The sequence below is a fragment of the Chlamydotis macqueenii genome, chromosome 13, assembly GCF_036417535.1.
Source record: "Chlamydotis macqueenii isolate bChlMac1 chromosome 13, bChlMac1.mat, whole genome shotgun sequence".
Taxonomy (NCBI): Eukaryota; Metazoa; Chordata; class Aves; order Otidiformes; family Otididae; genus Chlamydotis; species Chlamydotis macqueenii.
In genome coordinates this window covers 18,894,049-18,911,384 of record NC_141568.1, presented here as the reverse complement: position 1 = coordinate 18,911,384, position 17,336 = coordinate 18,894,049, and the positions used below count along the sequence as shown (strand labels likewise).

The window sequence follows — 17,336 nt, the reverse complement described above, 5'->3', positions numbered from 1 at the left end:
AAACGTTTAAGTGAGATGAACATCACTGATTTTCTAATTTTACCACATGGTTTATTCCAGAAGAAAACAAGCACCAGCTACATAGTTCTCCTGCAAGTCAGTAAACAGTCACACGTGAAAACTCAAGACAATTTGCTTCTTTGTTTATGTGCAGGATATTTAGTTTGGTTTGCAAAGTATTAGAAGAATAATAAGAACCTCCTGACAGAATACCGCAAGTAAATTTCTGAAAAACCACTCAAGTTAATCTCAGTGTTGAATCTAGCTGTTTCAAATTATTGTAATGTATAATAACAGACTTATTGACAATATAGATGCTCAGAGCCAAGAAAAGCCAGAAATAGTGGCCAAAATGATGAACTAAGCACCAGCCCAAACGACAACAAACATATGGCCATTAACTGAAGAATGGAGGGGTTGAGGAATGCAGCTGTCTGTGGTCTCCTAAAAGTTCCAAAGGAATGAAACGCTGTGAGGAGTGGATGAGAAATACTACTGAAGATGGTAGGTCCTAAAATGGAGTCAACCACCGGTTCCTGTTGGAATTCAGAGATTTCTGTGGTCAGAATATATTCATTCCATTGGCCTCATAATGTACATCAACAAATTAATATTGTATGGATGTCATTTCAAAGCCTACAGAAGACGAAGATCCATTATTGAAGCCATTAGAGCACAGACGGTTCAAACTATATGCAGACATTCATACTTGCACTTCTGCATTATAGCTGTTTTTTTTTTTTCTGTTGAACTGTAATGAATTGTCTCATAATCTATTCCATCTTCTTGCCATTAGCAGGCTTTGAATGTTCACAAATAGGAGCAAAGAACTCATTTTCCAGAGCTTTAATCACACAAAGAGGGAATGTCTAATTCTCTAAATGAAATGGTCTGTGATCACTGAAGCAGAGATTTAATATATCACGGCAAATTAGGTAGATTTTAATAAATTACTTATCTCTCTGAATACTTTACATATGCTTATGAAGAAACATAGCCTGTTTGCAAACAGTGAAAATCCACAGCCTATAAAAACCTTTGAAGAAAATGACAAATAAAAAAGTAAATTAAAAAATGAAATGTATTATATCCTCGTTCTCAAGAGACAATCCTTTTGCAGCATTGATTCACAGCTCCATTAAAAATATCAATTAAATCCTTCACTGAGATTGGTTAAAAGCTGGAAAATTAACTTTCCAAGCTATACACTGGTTATTCAGATACAACAATTCATTGTATATGTTTGATGTAAGTCCTAAAAGTGACAAAAAACAAATGAAAACACAGTTGCCTGTCCCTACAGCTCAAACTAGGTGAAGCAAAATCTGATACTGTACGGCTTCTTTTTGTGCTTTGACAGATGTTGGCTGAAAGTAAATCTTTTACTGTACAGAAAAATGATTGTGCCTGCCCTCCCCCTACTTCAAATCATGATAATCATAAACAGCTGATTAGAATGTTAGCAGAAGGGTAAAAGTTATTTTAAAAAAGGTTGCAGTAATTTAATAAGTCCTGCAACTAGCCTCATTTTTTATATTTAATTGATAGGAACTGCATGCATCAAAGAAAACACATACTGGGATTTAATGTGCATAAAATGGATATTAGCATTTTAAAGAGGCAGATTAACACATTAATCCAAGTAATTTTCATATATTGCTTTTAATAAAATCTTCACAGTATAAAATTCTTAATGAGGCTAATCACAGGCATTCCATTTAGCGGGGTGATTAGGGATAACATGAAAGTATTTTTAATCAGTTTTCTAAGGCTTATGGTTTTTTTATTAAAAATTAAAAATTTGACTTGCATTTTTATTACTGTTTTATGTAGGAAAAAATCTTGAAAATGCAAATACAGCACATCATTCAATCATGTAGGTATTAATTATTTACAAGACGTTGTCCATTGTGGAGAGATTCTTAGCCTTAGGGGGAAATATAAAAACAAACAGACTGAAAAGTATACAAAACTTTACAACTACAAATCAAGCGTCCTTTTCATATAAATTATACATTAAATATACTGTAAGAATTACAAAGATCTCATCTTTGAAGCACTATCAAGCATGTATTTACACTGGGAGAAGGGAACTTCTGTAGGCAAACTTCCCTTTCATGCCTCGTAGTCATCTTTGCATTCCTCATAGACTGAACGCAGCACTTGGAGGGCTTCCACTGTTACTTTGAGCTTTCCAATTACTGCACTATCATCTTCTGAATCGAACACTAGAAAGGGAACATCAGAAAACAGCATTAGCAATTTCATTAAGGTTTTGCTTTTGTTCTGATAATTTCCCTTAGCATTTGGACAGATTAAAAGGCACCTAGCATATGCTTAAAAGAGAATAAATAAATAAATAATAATTAAAAAAAGAAGTCTTCCAGTTCAGGCACTCAGCCTACTGGAAATTGAGGACTCCAAGAACTAGAATGTACATCAATAAAAGTACTACTGTTGGAATGAACTCTGAAATAAAGAAAACTATCTGTAGGATAATTGTCTATGTAAATTAATTGGTTTCACAATACATAAATACAGATGTTCCAAACACTATTAAAGACATATATGCATACTTATAAATAGTTTTAAGTAAAAAAAATACTGGTGCGATGTAAAATTATTTTAATTCCAGGCTTCTATGTGTTGTAAAATAGCGGAGTGCAGACAAAGATGGTATTTCCCCTAGACTAAACTATTTAACTACGTTCATCTTTGTGCATGTGGGTTTGAAAGTAGTATTTAAAATTTCTATTTTACAGAAATTAGCTAACATGATTTAAAATTGCGCTCTTTTACAATATCTAAGTAAGCCCAGAGGGCTCCAGTCTCTGCTGCTGTGATTGAAAACATGTTGCTAACAGTCAAAAATGAGGCTCTTTCCAAGTCCTGCATAAAAAGCAATGCGGCTGCCTAACATGACTCCAGAAGGAATTTGAATAAAAACAAGTAATCTTGACACCACATTTTTTTCAAAGCAAATTATACAGCAGACAAATGGCAAAGTTATGTATTTACTGTATAAACTGGGCTAAGTACTCTGGGACATGCAATGACACTGCATGCTACAACTTCTAGGTTGCTGGGACAGCTCAGAAGAGGTTTGGAGAAGGAAAAATGTGGGATAAACTTTCCATCATCTACTTTGTTGATAGAGCTATTATAGGATAGACTGGATGCTATTCTTAGAGAGCCGAACCATTTTCTGTATGCTTGGACAAATCACTCAGTGAACTGCCAACTTAAAGAGCAGACTTCAAGGGACATTATTCTTTTTACTTATAAGAATGGTAGGATAACTGTAATCAATATCAGAAGATAAAACTGAGAAAATGGAAATGGATGAGAAAGTCTATTCCTTTCCCTCACTACCCAGCTCCCCATCACTCAAGGCAGGGTAATTAGACACTGCAGTAGAAGTAGTAAAGTCACATGAGCCTGGCATTCTACTAGAAATCTTGCTATTGGGAAGAGTACCTGGCAAACGTGGGTGCACTGTGTTTAGTAAACAAGCTGGTTCGCTTACAGGAGAGTAACTGTTTAATAACAGATATACTCTCAGTTTCTTCACTGAGCTTTACCCACCACAGGGAAAGAGGATAGAGAGGAACAGGTAAGGAGAAAAATGCACCATTGATAACCCTGTCCCTGTGACACTGGGGAACTGGAAAGTCTTAGCAAGGAGAATATTTTCCTTCACTGTGTATGAAAGGACCAGTACCTTTCACGAGTCTTCCTATCAGTGTTACAAAAATGCTGTTGTAAGACTCAGGAAATGGACAATTCCACACCTCCTACTCACCTCACCTTGCTTTAAGGAGTCACAGTGAAAGTTCGGTCACAGTCTGTTACAGAAGGATGCTTACTCTAAACTGATACCTAACCACAGCCACCAGTATTTCACATTGTCCCAGATACAGGTTTCATATGGGGGACACAAGCTTGAGGTACTCTGACATCAGCAATACAGAATTACTGACAGAAATTTTAATAACAAAATATACATTTTGTGTCTTACTAGCATGAAGTATGTTGCACAAAATAGAGAAATATAGTAAGTGTCCTGAAAGTCACTAGGTTTTATAAACTAATTACTATGAGCTGGGAATGCTGTTTGGTTTTGTTTTTTTCCAAACAGGTTTTCAGGAATCACAATAGTACACAGTTTTTGCAGCCTTTTGCAAACAAATGTGGAAGCCATTAGTTAATATAGAAGAATTTTTTATTGAAACAATGTCAATTACTTGCACAGAAAAGCAGAAATTCAGCAAATAATTTTTAGGTTACAAAAGGTTGCAAGAAAGTAATCTCTAAAACTTACCATCAATATCTTGCTCAATAACATCTCTTTGCTTCTGGAATATCTCTCTCAAACTGACATAAGCAAAACCGATATCTTCACATTCAACATCCTGCTTGTCATCTGTGGGATCACTGACCACTGTAAATTGTAGTCTAATTATTAAAAAAAAAAAAAAAAAAAAAAAAAAAAAAGAGTTGAAAATTAACTCAACAACCAGAAAAAAAGGCAAAACCATGGTCTATTTCACCAGTTAAGCATAAACCAAAATGCTTTATCAATTGTATTCAATATTTTCCATGATAAGAATAGTCTGAGACCTTTTCTTTTAAATCTTCCGTACTTCTTTACCTTTATTTAGCAGTACTAGAAGGACAGAGAGGTTGTAACCACTGATTGGCAGGCTTAGAGAATTTTTTCATTTTTCTTCCCACTCCCCACCACCCTGTGGCACAATTCTTGTTCATATGGCCGTGACAAACACAGTAGTTTTTCACAATTGCAACTTGTAAGTTTGTTTAGCTCAGTTGCTGACTCGACTGTTCACATCACTTAATTTCTTTGTATTTACTCCCCGTAGTTAAAAATCAAGATTGTGTACTTTAAGGCTTTTATAGCAAAACTCGTTTATATAAAATATCTAAAAAGATAGTTGGGGGGGTGTGGGTGGGGTTTTTTTCTTTTTAAAAATTTGTTACTGTGTTGACTGTACCACGCCAATTATTTCATATGAAGGAAGAAAAACAATTCATAAGCAATAATGGAAGGCTTAGATTAAATGTAATTATGTTTTGTTGGTTAAAACCTTTTAATGCGACAAACTTATTAAAAAAATTCAAACTAACAATTCAGTCAGGCCACATAAGATCAACCTGTATGATTATTTCAGCTTTGATGTGGAGCATGCTTATGAAGTAAAACTTTTCAGTTGTCCCCAGTTATGGTGCTTTATTTGCATAGTAGTCTTGGAACATGTTAGTTGTATTCCTGTTGGACTGGACTAAACTAAACTGAAGATGTGCTCCTGGAGTACCTACCCCTAATGCACTCCACTACAGGAGACGTTCACTCAACAGGATCATCTAGTATACTGAATTCTCAAAACCATCCTAAAAGTCTATGTACTGTGATTATCAGACCATAAACAACAACTGCTTTGCGCTAGGGATTCTCTCCTCTGCACCAATCTAGTAAATTTTAAGCCACACATTTTCTTGGCTTTACATTGAGTGCTGTGGGAGACATGAGATGAATAACTGAGAAAGACAAACCATATCAAACGTTTTCCTGATATCAGAAACACTGGCCATATTCAATGAGGCAAGTATTTCCAAACACCAAATGTAAAATATTCAGCCGAGAATTTTCAGACCTCACAAAGATACTCGGAGAGCATTTTTTAGCCAAGAACACATTCCACAAAAAAACCCAGGAACCTAAAGGCAGTTCTCTCTAAACAGTACATTTCTAAAGTTGTCTCATGTACTCATTATTTAAAGTTGGATCTCACACAGCAACTTGTCCTGCACTTGTTCCCCCTGACCAATACATCTCATATTTTATCTTCATTATTCTATTCTTGTTTTACACATAAAAAACTACCCACGACTACAGTCTGCATGGAAAGGCCTTTGAGTACTTACCCTGCTGTTTAAACACAGCCTGTTTGTCCATCCCCAAACATCTAAGCCCAACAACTACACAAAATATTTGCATTTATCCTGTGAACTGAAATTACACTCATTGCATCCAAGTATGGCTTTTCTTTTAAACACATAATTCCAGTTTTGTGCTGGAGCTGACTTCAGTTAGCGGCTTGTGTTGGGGCCAAAACCACAGAGACTGACAAAACGACAGGAATTCGGAGCTAACTGCTTGTTTGGTGTGTCTCGGCAATGTTGTTTAAACTGCGAATGCTTGTCAGCTTTACAGCCTAAAAATGCTACAATAAGCACAATTCCAAATCAGCAACAATCAAGTTGCCTAAAATCCAAGTCTACAGGAAACAATATCTTAGACAAAATATAATCAAATCTTCCTAACAGACTTTAAACATAACAACTGCAATATGCTTTTATAATGGTTTATTTTTGTGCTTGGCTTTTACTAACTAATAGAAAATAGAAACATAAATATTTGTTTGTCATTAAAATCAGACAGTGATTGAAAATATGTGTCCTTAAAAAAAAAATTCTGGAGGCAAAAAAGGAAAAATATCACAGCTATTTCCAACAGCAGGTGGCTTGGTTGAGTATAATGGATCTAACTTAAGATTTTGGCACAGAGCTAAGCAGCAGCAAAACTGCCAAAACTCAATAAAAAAAAAAGAGAAATACTTAGATGTATAAGACAAATATTAAATGAAATAAAAACAAATTAAAAATTGTAAGAATAACTGACAAAGCTGTCGGGTATTGGGAACAGATCAGTTTTGTTATGATTCAGTGTCAATGTTAAATCAAATCAATTGGAGAAATCAGCTTAGCTGCTAAGACAGTGATCAAAAACAGAGGAGATTGGTGTTAGATCTATTTTTATCACTGAAGGGGACCAACTACTACTAAAATTTTCACTAAAGCACAGACTAAAAGCAGGCCTAGTAACATCTGGCACAGTACCTTACAGCCAGAGTGGAGAGTCGTTCATACTGGCCCACTTTCTGGTTCAGATCATGCAAACATTTTACGTGAATAGAGCAAGGTTCAACAAAACAGATCAGAAGAACTGCACCTCTAATATCTTACAGCTCTAATATGCCTAAAAATCATAATGTTGGATGAAATCTTTGCTGCTAATCAGGAAGGAGATTTGAACTCTGGATTCCATGGGAATACTCCAATTAGTAGACTGCAAGAATGGTACCACAATCACTTTGACTTTTGTATCTTTAAAAATATTACAAATGCTTTACGTTCAGAAAATATTTAAGTATTACATTCAGCATGCTTTAACTTGTTTTCTTCATTTACCAAAAATTGCAAGAGTTTTGTTTTCAGGTTGAACTGGCTAAACAGACACAGTTTACGCTGCCTTTGAAGATACCACACATGAACAGACTCCTCGCGCAGCTTCAGCACAGAACGCACAAATGTGCAGCTGGTATCCCATCCCACCTTAACACTGCCTCACTCATGTAAGAAACTTTGATGGAACGTGGAATATCAAACTCATACTAGGATTTCTTACATAACTAAAGCAATGTAGAGCATTCTTCTCCCGTAGTTCTCTCTAAGGTCCTAGACTTCCTCTCTAGCTCATTTCCACATTTCTTGTCTGTAACACCAGGTATCAGTACTCACTTCCTTGCAGGAATCCTATGCCCATGGACAGAATTTGAAGAAATCTTGACATCCTGTTAAAAGCACTATGCAGGAAGACATTTGCTAGCCACTGCAAGAAAGACTAGAGAACTAAATGAAATGTGTCTGCTAATAAAAGGCCAAAAAAGTAAAAAAAAAAAAAAAAAAAAAAAAAAAAAAAAAAAAATTTCTTTAAGCTTAAATGTGCTTTACAATGAAGCAGAAGACTCTGGAACAAATATTTATTGTTGTTATGATAACACTTAAAGGTGTTATCACACCAGGAGGGAGAGTGCCTGGACAAAGCTGTGATGTAGGCAAATTTGATTCTAATTCTTTATTCCAGACATCAATAATTTTTAAGCAGCAAGGAGAAAACCTTGTGTGTTAATATAGTCTATTAATGTGAAGCTAACACAGTACACATGTCCTGTACTGCTATAACATGGATGCAGAGATTTTGTTTCTTCGGAGAACAATGACTTCCTACAGCCAGTTTCTTGGAGTAACAATCATTTCCTAGCAAGAAATGATGCACCTGTCAGGATCAGCCTGGAAACCTCTTGCATAAACCTGTTCACTCTTGTAATCACAGCAGGGTGACTGTTAGAAGAATGGATTCCTCCATTCTGCATGTATGTCTCTTGACACTTGTCAGAGAGCATATACTCTATCTCCAGGTCTGCAAGCACTGCAAGTACCACCTGGCATGAGGAATCAGGTAAGGTTCTCTATATGATCCAAATTTCTACACTCTTAAAATGCTGAAAGGCAACAGTGGAATACAAACAGGATGAAGAATCAAAAATAACTCTAACACAGTTACAGTAAGTTAAATGGACTGCCAGAAATGCCTCGTGTCATTAACCACTTTAAAGACTTGAACATGTAAGTAAACAACTACTGGGTTCAGGTAATAAAATATTTTTTCATCCTTTATTTTCTCCCCAAAGTTTTACAAATATTAGTAAGTATAGCTTCCTAACATAAATAAATAATGTAATTTGAATCCCTACTATACAGAAAGAAACAAAACAAAAAGGCTACCCATGTCAAACAATCCAGGTATAAGAAAAAGCAAGTGTGCTGACAAAATTTCCATATTAATGACAGAGACATTGTCTGTGTGAAGTCGTAGATGAAGACAAAGCTGCTTGTCAAAAGAGAAGAACCATCTTTGTGGTATGCAATGATTACTAACGTAAAGAGGATTTCAAACAGTCTTCCCAGTCTCCTGCTACCTTCATGCTCATATATATTAGATTTGATATCATTCTACTTAGCAGCATATTTTCTTAATTTTCTTGAATATTCAATATTCTTGCATTTTCTGCCACTAAAGCCGTTTATTCAAATGTGGAACCAAAAATCAACATTTCTAATAAACAGTTACAATGATTCCACATCAAGAAATGAAATTGAAAGAAAAGAAAAACCAACTTTGTTTTGAAATCTTATCTTTTAATGAAAAGGAAACCCCACTCCCAGCAAATAAACATAATTTCCCATATAAATGCCATGTCAATCTACCTTTATTTATTTGTAGTTATAAACCAAAAGAGTATAAAGCTGTGAAATTCATTATTTTCACGGCCAAGTTGGCTCCTGTTTCAACTATAGGACTAGGCTACAGTTGCAACTTTGGCTTAGCAGTAATTTTATGTATTATATTAATATCTCTTTTAACATCTGAGAATATTTATCCTTTTCAAGGGAAAACGACTCTCCTTTTAGAAGACAGAAATAGCATGTGATGTATCTATTTATTTATGTTCTAATATGGACCCAATCACATTTGGACCGGTGTTGTTTAACATCTTTGTCGGCAACCTGGACAGTGGGATAGAGTGCACCCTCAGCAGGTTTGCCAATGACACCAAGCTGTGCAGTGCCATCAACATGCTGGAGGGAGGGATGCCATTCAGAGGGACCTTGACAGGCTGGAGAGGTGGGCCCGTGCCAACCTCATGAAGTTCAACCAGGCCAAGTGCAAGGTCCTGCACCTGGGTCATGGCAATCCCAGGCACAAATACAGGCTGGGCGGGGAATGGATTGAGAGCAGCCCTGAGGAGAGGGACTTGGGGGTGCTGGTGGACGAGAAGCTCAACATGAGCCAGCAATGCGCGCTTGCAGCCCAGAAAGCCAACTGCATTCTGGGCTGCATCAAGAGGAGTGTGGCCAGCAGGTTGAGGGAGGTGATTCTCCCCCTCTACTCCACTCTGATGAGACCCTACCTGGAGTACTGTGTCCAGCTCTGGAACCCCCAACATAAGAAGGACATGGACCAGTTGGAGAAGGTCCAGAGGAGGGCCACAAAGATGATAAAAGGGCTGGAGCACTTCTCCTGTGAGGACAGGCTGAGAGAGTTGGGGCTGTTCAGCCTGGAGAAGAGGAGGCTTCGGGGAGACCTTATAGCAACCTTCCAGTACCTCAAGGGGGCCTACAAGAAAACTGGAGAAGGACTTTTGACAGGGGCACATAGTAACAGGTCAAGAGATAATGGCTTTAAACTGGAAGAGGGTAAGTTTAGATTAGACATAAGGAAAAAATTCTTTATTGTGAGGGAGGTGAGGCACTGGAACAGGCTGCCCTGAGCAGCTGTGGACGCCCCATCCCTGGAAGAGTTCAAAGGCCAGGCTGGATGGGGCTTTGAATGACCTGGTCTAGTGGAAGGCATCCCTGCTTCTTGCAGGAGGGTTGGAACTGGATGATCTTTAAGGTCATTCCAACCCAAACCATTCCATGATTCCATGATGACAGAGTATCATTTCTAACAACATTAACTGTGACAGAGAGAAAGTTCACCTGAAAACTTAACACACCACTTACTATACATGAAAGACTATCTATGTTCCTATAATCTGGCATGGTACGAACACCAATAAATGTCAGGCTAAACCATGTGCAGGCAATTTTCAATATAGTCATATTCTTGATAATTTTGTCTCCTGAACTTTAAAGCATTAGTTTAGTTTAATTCCTGTTTCAGCTGAAAAATCTCTGATATTAGTTTATAAGGCTTGTGATAGAAAACATGTTGAAGATATAACCAAGCCAGGTTTAAAATGCACAGAGTCAAAAACTTTCGGTGTGTAGGCAGAACCTTTCAATAAATTTTGTTTCTTGGTAGTCCACTTACTAGGCTAAAGTGGGGAACTGGACTACTGATGAACTTCCTGCCTTGCTATTTAGTCAACACAGAACTGAAATTTCACCACGGACGAAACTAAACACACCGATAAATGCAGAAAACAACCTACCTAGTAACACAGAGGACAGTACTATGATGGCACACGTAAAAGAAGAATGCTTCTGTTGTAGGAAAAGCTTGCTGCTTTACCCTAGGATTGTTATTTAGTATAGATATCTAAGCATGAATAGGTGAAATTGAAGTCTGCAGCCTAGCTATTTCCCTTCGCTGAATTATCCCTCGGGGGGAAAAAAAAATTTTGTTCTGAATTGCTAAATTTTTAGCAGAACATGTTACCCACTTACCTAATTGATACAGTAAAATAAGTCTTCTGCTTGCTTATGAAATGAAGGCTTTTTTTTGTTGTTGTTTTTAAATCTCCAAAGCTAAGAATGTTTTGGTATGGTATTTCCATCCCAACAACTAATCGTTTCATAGTGTTCCCTGCTCCACTCCAGTAAAACCTGTCTTCTGGCCAAGACATGAAACTCAGCTTTAGAAGGGAAATGGAATCACTCTCTTACTGCAGAGTGAATCTGTGATTTGTGAATAAATATGTACTTAAAAGATTTAGAAGTAACTCCTCCACTTCAAATACAATCAGCAGGTATTCTACTGTTCTGCAAATTAAATTCATCTTTAAACTAGTAATTGTTCAATTTTAATGAAGATTGACCTTCAAGAGGAAACAAAATCGAAGTATGTAATTTATTCTCTTAGAATAATGTGCATGCTATCTCAATCAAAAAATCTGAATAAGAACAAACTTCTTATTATAAGCTTGAACAACAGCAATTCATACTCTTTCTCATATGTGTACAGATAATAGCTGCCTGCTACATCAAAATGCCTACATAGTTTTTGGACTTTCTATGGCCAAGGAACACTTTCTGAAGCTCTTCCACTCCTTTTAGTACTCTGAACTCAAAAAGCAACAGATGTATTACTCTACCATCAGGTAGATACGTGCTTTTCAAACTCCTTATTGATAGGGTGCTGATGATAGAATCTCTCTCTTTCAGAATGAGTCTGTTAAAAAAAAAAACCAAAACCAAAACACTGCACTAAAACAACATTAAGAGAGGTTGCAATATTCCATGCCACACAAACCTACTCAGGGAAGGAAGGCAGATCAATCACCACATCAGAACATAGGTATCACTCCTAGCTGAAACAGAATTTTCTCTAGTTAGTTATGTATTTATGTCTCAGGGATACCTCCTCAACGAAGTCAAACAACAAGGCAAACCATAAGCACTACTTACAAAGACTTTTTATAGAGTTTTTCAGCACTAATATGTACCTGTCAGTATGCAGATCTGGCTTTAGAAGCATAGACTTGAGATACTCTCTCCTTGCACGATTATTTGCCTTATCCACATGTACCACTGCAAAGCAAATCAGAATTAATATAATTAGTTATCAATTGGTTTTCATCTTTTAGAAGAAAGAGCATGAAAAACAAAGAAAAAGAAGTATTTCTTTCCTTTGTTTTTCCTAAGGAAAGTAACAATGTTAGAATGAAATTTGAAAGGTCATGTGATGTAACGGCGTGTCACTGGCAGGTCTATGTGCACACTGTCAAAAAAGATACAAGCAGCGTCTAAGCATGCCACATAGCTGTCATCTTCTGTTAATGGCAATAGCACTCACGATTTTAAAAGCCAGTGGTCTTTATTGCTTTGTATTTGAAGTGATTTACTGCATTTTCTTCCACTGAGGAAACTAGTGATAATGATAATATATGGCAGAGTGCTTGTCCTTTTTGACAGCCTCGGTAATTTAATCCTCCTTTCCTGCCACAATATTTCAATAAAAGAAACATCTAGACCAGTGGACTGGAGAAAATCCACAGCCTGGGGAGTGTGTGAGAGTGCTCTGAAAGCCTTTTATTGTTTTAATTTAAAATACAAACACAAGGACCAGCTTTTAATTTTTGTATCATTAATATGACCTACAGTGAAAAATAGCCTTGGTTTGGAATAAAACAATAAAAATGAGAAACAGGGTTTTAGGAAATTCTTTAAGAAGTTTTTGGAGATCTTATATTAAGAAAGTAGCTGCTTTCTTGCAAATGGTATCAGCCTACAAGTATTTTACAGTAAACTACTGTGAAAGATCATAAAAATTCAGGATGTGAAAACTGAGACTGTGTTAAAGGAATTACTTTGGGTTTTTTTCAAGTAAGAAATGCAGCTGGAAAAAAAATTTGCTAGGACAGAACTAGAATGAATATAACCCTCTGAGAATCAAACATAGCGCTTATTTTTGATTTGTTTTTTGAGGCAGGAGGAGGAGGTAGAAATTTTTCTGTCTTTAAATTCCAACATCTTTAATATTCACTCTCTTCTAGTTACTCTGCCACTGTACACAAGAGTACAAAAGAGAGATAAGGAGGCTCAAATTAATTCCTTGCAGAGGGATTTATTGAGGGACGTATCTCTGTAACAAAGTCCTGCTAGGAAGTACAACTTCCAGAGCGACTGGTTCTCCAGTTTTCTCCAAAGCTACTCCTCAGCAACTACCTGGCCAGCAGAATTGCCATTAGAAATCTGTTACTTCCAGGAAACAGCCAGTACAATTGGTACCTGAATCACTCAATCAAAGGAATCTGCAATTTAACACCTTCTTCTCTACTAACAGAAAGCAAGGCACTGGTGCTCTATCTTGGAATCCTTAGTTTCCATCCACAACACTCTTACTTTCTCAGACAGGTCAGAAGAAGCTGTTCCTGCCATCTGCGATGCTTTTGGGTATGGGGATGACTTTCCACATGTGCTGCTACTCATGGCCAAGTGCTCCCGGGGCCACCACAGGAAGTGACTGGGAGGCAGCAGGCAGACAGATGGACAGCCAAAGAACTTCAAAGGAGCTTCCACATCAACAGGCTCTTCCCTTTCCCATAAGCATCCCAAATGAAATTTCCTAAGTTTACTAATTCTGTATCTAGACCAATTTTAAATGGAAATTATTTACAAACCTAAAGAGTTCGAATTCATTTCACTCAATGGAAAAAATCAGACTAGCAAGTAAAACATTCAGCACAAGAACTCCATTCAAGCCTGGCGAAAATGATTAACCATAGTGAAAATATATTTTTAGATCCTGATGAGTAACATGCTTTCATATCATCCCTTAGTACTGCCTGAACTTAGAATTATAACATTGCTTCAAGGCACGGAACATCTCGTATTTCTGTCCAATTAATTGCAAAAATAATTCAAAATTAACTTGTGACAGTTTGCATCCGAACTTAAAATTTTAAAACTTGTCCTAAAGAAGCACTAAACCTTGAAGACTGCAATGACCCTAGAACCTTGTTAACAGTCACTACAATTCCTAACATTAACACAGCTGGTTCTGTTATACATATTTTTTTCATAGTTCACTTTGTAACAAATCCAAATGACTATGTCATAAAGCAAAGTTTCATCACAATGACAAAGAAAAAAATGCCTCACTGTGTTGAGCTTTAATGGAAAAATGGAATAAACACAAAGAAGAGTAACAAAGTTTTCTGATGCAAGGCATTAACATGTTCATGTGTTATACTGAGGAACTCACCTTTTAGAATATGGATCTTCAGAAGTTTGTTTTAAATAAGAAATAAACCCCATAATCTTTCCCCCACCTCCCCTTCCTTTGGTCTACTTACACTTGTACTTCCAGGTGTTCAAATAGCTACCTGTTCACTCAAGACAGTAAGCTTTCCGATTAAATGTAATGTAAAATCTTTGCAAAATTCCATTAATCTTCCTTCTACTTCTGCTGCCTGTTCTCTACAACCATTGTAAATAGCGATAAGGACACATTTCAGACCTTCTCTCAATCCTACTTTCGAGCAACTTCCTTGCCATCTCAGCATTTTCATAGTCAGCTCTTCATATTTAATAAAATATGAATGCAGTTTGTTAACAACATTTATGAACTAACCTTAGCTTTGTAATTTAAGCAATTGTGGCCGTGACAAGAAAAATGTTTATTTTACTGAAATTAAGAGTCAAATATCAGTAGATCCATTTATAAGTGAGGGACACTGGGCCTTGTTTGCTTGGAGCAATGTGTTTCCCTGTCTTCTTCTGACAGTGAAGCTGCCATTGCATTCACTTTAAAGCAGATATTGTGACATGACTGGAAAGAAGTAATTTCCGGCACACAATTTTAAACTGCATTAAGAACTTAAAATATTAATTCATTGCTTGCTATGATCTGTAACACACTAACATCAAAACAAAACCATACCAAAACAAACTCCTCCAAAATACTAGAATCCTTCCTTTTTACCAAATTACAGGACAGAGTCATGGTGTGAGCACCATTTGGCAAGTTCCACTTTTCTTTGAATTTATGGCATTATAGCGTTTAGAAGCATTCTTGGATATTCTAATAACTCTTTCCACCACTAACAAACACTACAGTTCCTCTCCTCAGTATGGCCATCACTGGATATAACACGTAATGTCATGGGAAATTGAGTTATGTGGTATAATCCTGGAGCGGATAAACCTCTCATTCCAAGAAAATGATCAAAATAAACAATTAATGTCAAGTTACATGCTCTAACTGCTTGTGAAAAGGAAAATTCATAGGATCTTGTATGTGTAAATCAATGGAGTCCCACTATATTGTTTTTCAACAAGATTCTGTTAATAATCTAGTATCTTACACAGCAAGCAATGACAGCAAACAATGTGCAAAAGGTATGGAAAAACTTCAAATGTTTTTTAAGCCATTTTTTAAACCTTCTGTTTCAGTTAGGATGTTTTTAAAACAGTCAAGCTGTTCCAGTTATAAATAGTAGAAAATTAATTATCAGAATTAACGATTTTTTAGATTACTCATGGACTTAGCCTGATTTTCTCCATGCAGAAATCTAGAAGTCTATTAGTTTCCTTCTAAACTCCAAATAAATTTCTTTCTACCCATGCAAATCTCATTTTTATTAATGAAAATATTCAATTAACCTCAAATATTCAAGATACTCAAATCTAATTAGACATGAATAAGAAATGCAGTAAAGCTGTAGTAAACACACATGCAGATTTCATTACTATTACTGGGTTTCCACTGATATTATCAAATAGCAGACTTATGTTTTTCCCCCCTATATGCAAAGCTAATCCTGAGTAGAAATTAGATGACCAATTACCTAAGCAAAATGCTGCAAATAACAGCCACATTAGTGTCATGCTGCAGAATACAGTCCTGAAACAATTAAGAGCAAAACCACCTTTTGATATTGATTCGTTAGGATATTTAACATGTTCTATATTTGATACTTAAGCAGCAAATAGAAAAATCAAAGTCCTGAAGCCAGCTTTTGACTAGCAGAAGTAATATAATACAGCAGTACCAGATTGGAAAGCTTTATGAACTACAGTCTCTAAAAAGCATTATACTATTTTCATATATCACAGCTTGGAAGATATTTAAGTTTCTTAATTGTCATAAGAGTTCTGAAATTTCATTCTTTATTTATCATAACTTTGCTGTGTTTTGCAAGTTTAACTCTGCAGAGTCAATCCTTAAAGACTAATATTATGCTTAGACCATACCCAATATACACAGAAATGAGAATATTGTGTAAGAATTTTTATACTTTCTGAACGCTTCTTATATTAAAAGCAATGAGAATTCAAGAAGCAAGAGAAATTACGAGTGTCAAATACCTTTTATTAGCTTATGGTGTTATTTCAATGAGATTTTTAAAAAAAACAACTTATTTCAATTACACCTGCCTATCTAGAACATTTAGAAAAGTGTTTACAGCAGCTAGTAAGACGAATATTGTTCAGCTCATAAAAAGAGTTCTTACTTATCTGATATCTCATTTAGTACATGATGCCAGAGATCCCATTTGTTTGAATAGAAGTAAGCCTCAGTGAGTGAAAGAGGTTGCAGTACTATTAGTTTTTGTGGTTTTTTTTTTTTTTTTTTCCTAAAGCCTTATGAAGATTACCGTCTTTCTCAGAGTCACAGAAGCCAACACGTTGCACCCTGTCCTCTACATTCTCTCTCAAATGGGCAGGCTCACTATACTGATGGTTGATGTGGCATCTACAAGGGGTTTCAGTCTTCAGCTACGGGGTAATCCAATAGTTTATGAGTACTAAGAGGATATAAATGAGTAAATTCTTTGGCATGTTTCCTTCTAAAATGAGGTTTCCAGATTGTAGTGATTTTAAAGATCTGACCGTGACACCACTTTTGCAAAGCCACTTTTAAAAAATTATTTTTCAAAGAATGTTTAATTTTTATGTCTGTATTAATGGTGTGTCACTATTAGCTAACTGATTCATCTGCTCCAGCATACTCTCAGCTAAAAATGCAATAGCTGAAGTCCAAGGCAACATGAAGCACTTAATGAAATGGATTTAATAGGAAAAAAGTTAATGAATAATTGAGATTCTATGAAATAGTTTGGAAAAGAATTAATAAGAGAATTACCAATTATTACAAAAGTTCTGTGTATGCTATTAGTATAAATTACATTGTGTTCTAACATAAAGTCTTTTCAAATGTTAATTTAGAGACTAACATATGGAAC

At 36.0% G+C, this 17,336-nt stretch overlaps 1 protein-coding gene across 5 annotated transcripts in view; it reads right to left on the bottom strand.

Annotated features, from left to right (window-relative positions):
* Positions 1 to 1,643: 1,643 nt before the first annotated feature.
* Positions 1,644 to 17,336, bottom strand: part of RPGRIP1L (RPGRIP1 like) — a 74,757-nt gene continuing 59,064 nt past the window's right edge. For all 5 annotated transcript variants that reach the window (XM_086757887.1, XM_086757890.1, XM_086757889.1 and 2 more), the window contains 3 exons: positions 12,093 to 12,177; positions 4,322 to 4,455; positions 1,644 to 2,228 (listed from right to left, as the gene is read on the bottom strand). In XM_086757887.1, the coding sequence (XP_086614013.1) occupies positions 2,116 to 2,228; positions 4,322 to 4,455; positions 12,093 to 12,177 (332 nt within the window). In that variant the 3' untranslated portion in view covers positions 1,644 to 2,115. The remainder of the gene's footprint in view (positions 2,229 to 4,321; positions 4,456 to 12,092; positions 12,178 to 17,336) is intronic.